The following is a 1,840-nucleotide window of genomic DNA, read 5'->3' as shown; positions in this document are numbered from 1 at the left end:
TCACTTAGCTTGGATCTACTATAAACTGCAGCTGCGTATGCCGACGATGAGGCATCTGCAAAGCCGTGGATTTCGATTGAGACGCCGGCTGGAGCTATTTGACGTGGAATCCTGACATTGGAGAGATAATGCAACTCGGATAGTATTTTCTTCCAGTGATCACTCAAAGTGGGTGGCAGCTTAGTATCCCAGTCGACACCTTGACACCAAGTTTCTTGTAAAAGTATTTTAAAGAGCACGACACTCGGTGACACCAGACCAAGAGGATCAAAGATTTTGGCTGTTGTCGATAACACACTGCGCTTCGTTGGCTCGCTGCATGACTCAGGCAATTTAGTTGCTATCTGGAACTCGTCCGTGTCAGGGCTCCACTGTATTCCAAGCAATTTAACACATAAAATGTTGGGCTCGGAAGCGATGTCGATTGGGCTATACTCACACAGCTCTCTTGGTAAGGTTTCCAACAACGGTTTGCAATTCGAACACCATTTTTGTAACTTAAAATTTGCACGTTTTAGTAGCTCGATAAGTTCAGTTTTAAGCTGGAGTAGCTCGTCGACGTTATTACATCCGGTAGCTATGTCATCGACATACGTATCATTCAATATTACACGCGCTGCAAATGGGTAGGTTACCTTATGGTCTTCTGCCAGTTGCTTGAGAACACGTACAGCAAGAAAAGGCGACGCAGCAAGGCCGTAGGTTACCGTGAGTAGTCGGTAATGCTCCACTGGTGAACCCGCATCCTCCCGCCAAACGATTCGTTGGAATTTAGTATCAGAATCTGATACCATAATGCCGCGAAACATTTTCTCTATGTCAGCTGAGAAAACGTAACGATGCTGACGAAAACGAATACACACGCCAAACAAATCACGCTGAATGTGTGGGCCAATATGCAAACGCTCGTTAAGTGAGTAGCCACCAGAATCTTTGCAGGATCCATCAAATACGACTCGGCATTTCGTGGTTGAGCTGTCTGGTTTGAGAACTGCGTGATGAGCCAGATAAAAACACTCCGATGGATGGCAGTCAACTTCCTGCGGCATAATACGGGCCATATGGCCAAGCGACAAATACTCACGCATAAAATTTATGTATTGACTCTTCAGAAATGAGTCACGTTTGAAACGGCGTTCCATATATTGTAATCTGGTGACAGCTTGCGAAAGAGTTGATGAAATTGCCGGTGCCTTTTCCTTGAAGGGATATTTGACTACGTAGGTACCGTCAGTACGACGCGTGGGAGTACGAACAAAATGGGCCTCTGCTGGATCTGCCATATTGATCTTTTCTGGTGTAGGTTTGACATCATCGACTTCCATAAATGACCGAAACAGCGCATCAATGTTAACGGTAGCATGATGAGTTGCAGCAGTTAAGTTAGCTTCGCTTTCGGTAAAATGCGTTCCAGCTACCACCCAACCAAACACGCTATTCAGCAAAATCGGCATGTTAGGCCCGAACTGTTTTTGCTCGCCAGTGTAAATGCTCCACAACTGATCGGAGCCAATCAATACATCAATTGGTGCTGATTCAGCGAATGTAGGGTCAGCGAGTGGTAGTTTCACAATTGACCGCCACGCTGATGAAGAAATATTCACGGTCTGAACAGGAATTTGCGATGTTAACTTGCTGAGAATATAAGCGTGTATATCTAGTGTCGAGTCGTTCAATTTGGAGCTTAAAGTGAAGTACACCCGACCTCGCGTTACTCCGGCATTGCAGGCTGATAGACCAGAAACTGATATACGACCGTTTGTACGTGATAGACCGACACGTTGTACAAAGGCTTCTGACACAAATTATATTGTTGATCCAGAGTCCAGCAATATTCGAC

General features: G+C 45.4%; 1 protein-coding gene across 1 annotated transcript; it reads right to left on the bottom strand.

Moving 5' to 3' along the window:
- Positions 1-19: 19 nt before the first annotated feature.
- LOC118732379 lies at positions 20-1,454 on the bottom strand (the record flags this gene model as incomplete). Its single annotated transcript, XM_036461514.1, has 1 exon — positions 20-1,454. A coding segment is annotated over exon 1 (1,435 nt), but the record flags the coding sequence as incomplete, so codon positions are not given.
- Positions 1,455-1,840: the final 386 nt, after the last annotated feature.

Source organism: Rhagoletis pomonella, unplaced genomic scaffold (genome assembly GCF_013731165.1).
Source record: "Rhagoletis pomonella isolate Grant_MI unplaced genomic scaffold, Rhpom_1.0 Rhpom_scaffold_19568, whole genome shotgun sequence".
Taxonomy (NCBI): domain Eukaryota; kingdom Metazoa; phylum Arthropoda; class Insecta; order Diptera; family Tephritidae; genus Rhagoletis; species Rhagoletis pomonella.
Note: the sequence above shows the minus strand (reverse complement) of the source record. Positions and strands in the feature narration are given on the sequence as shown.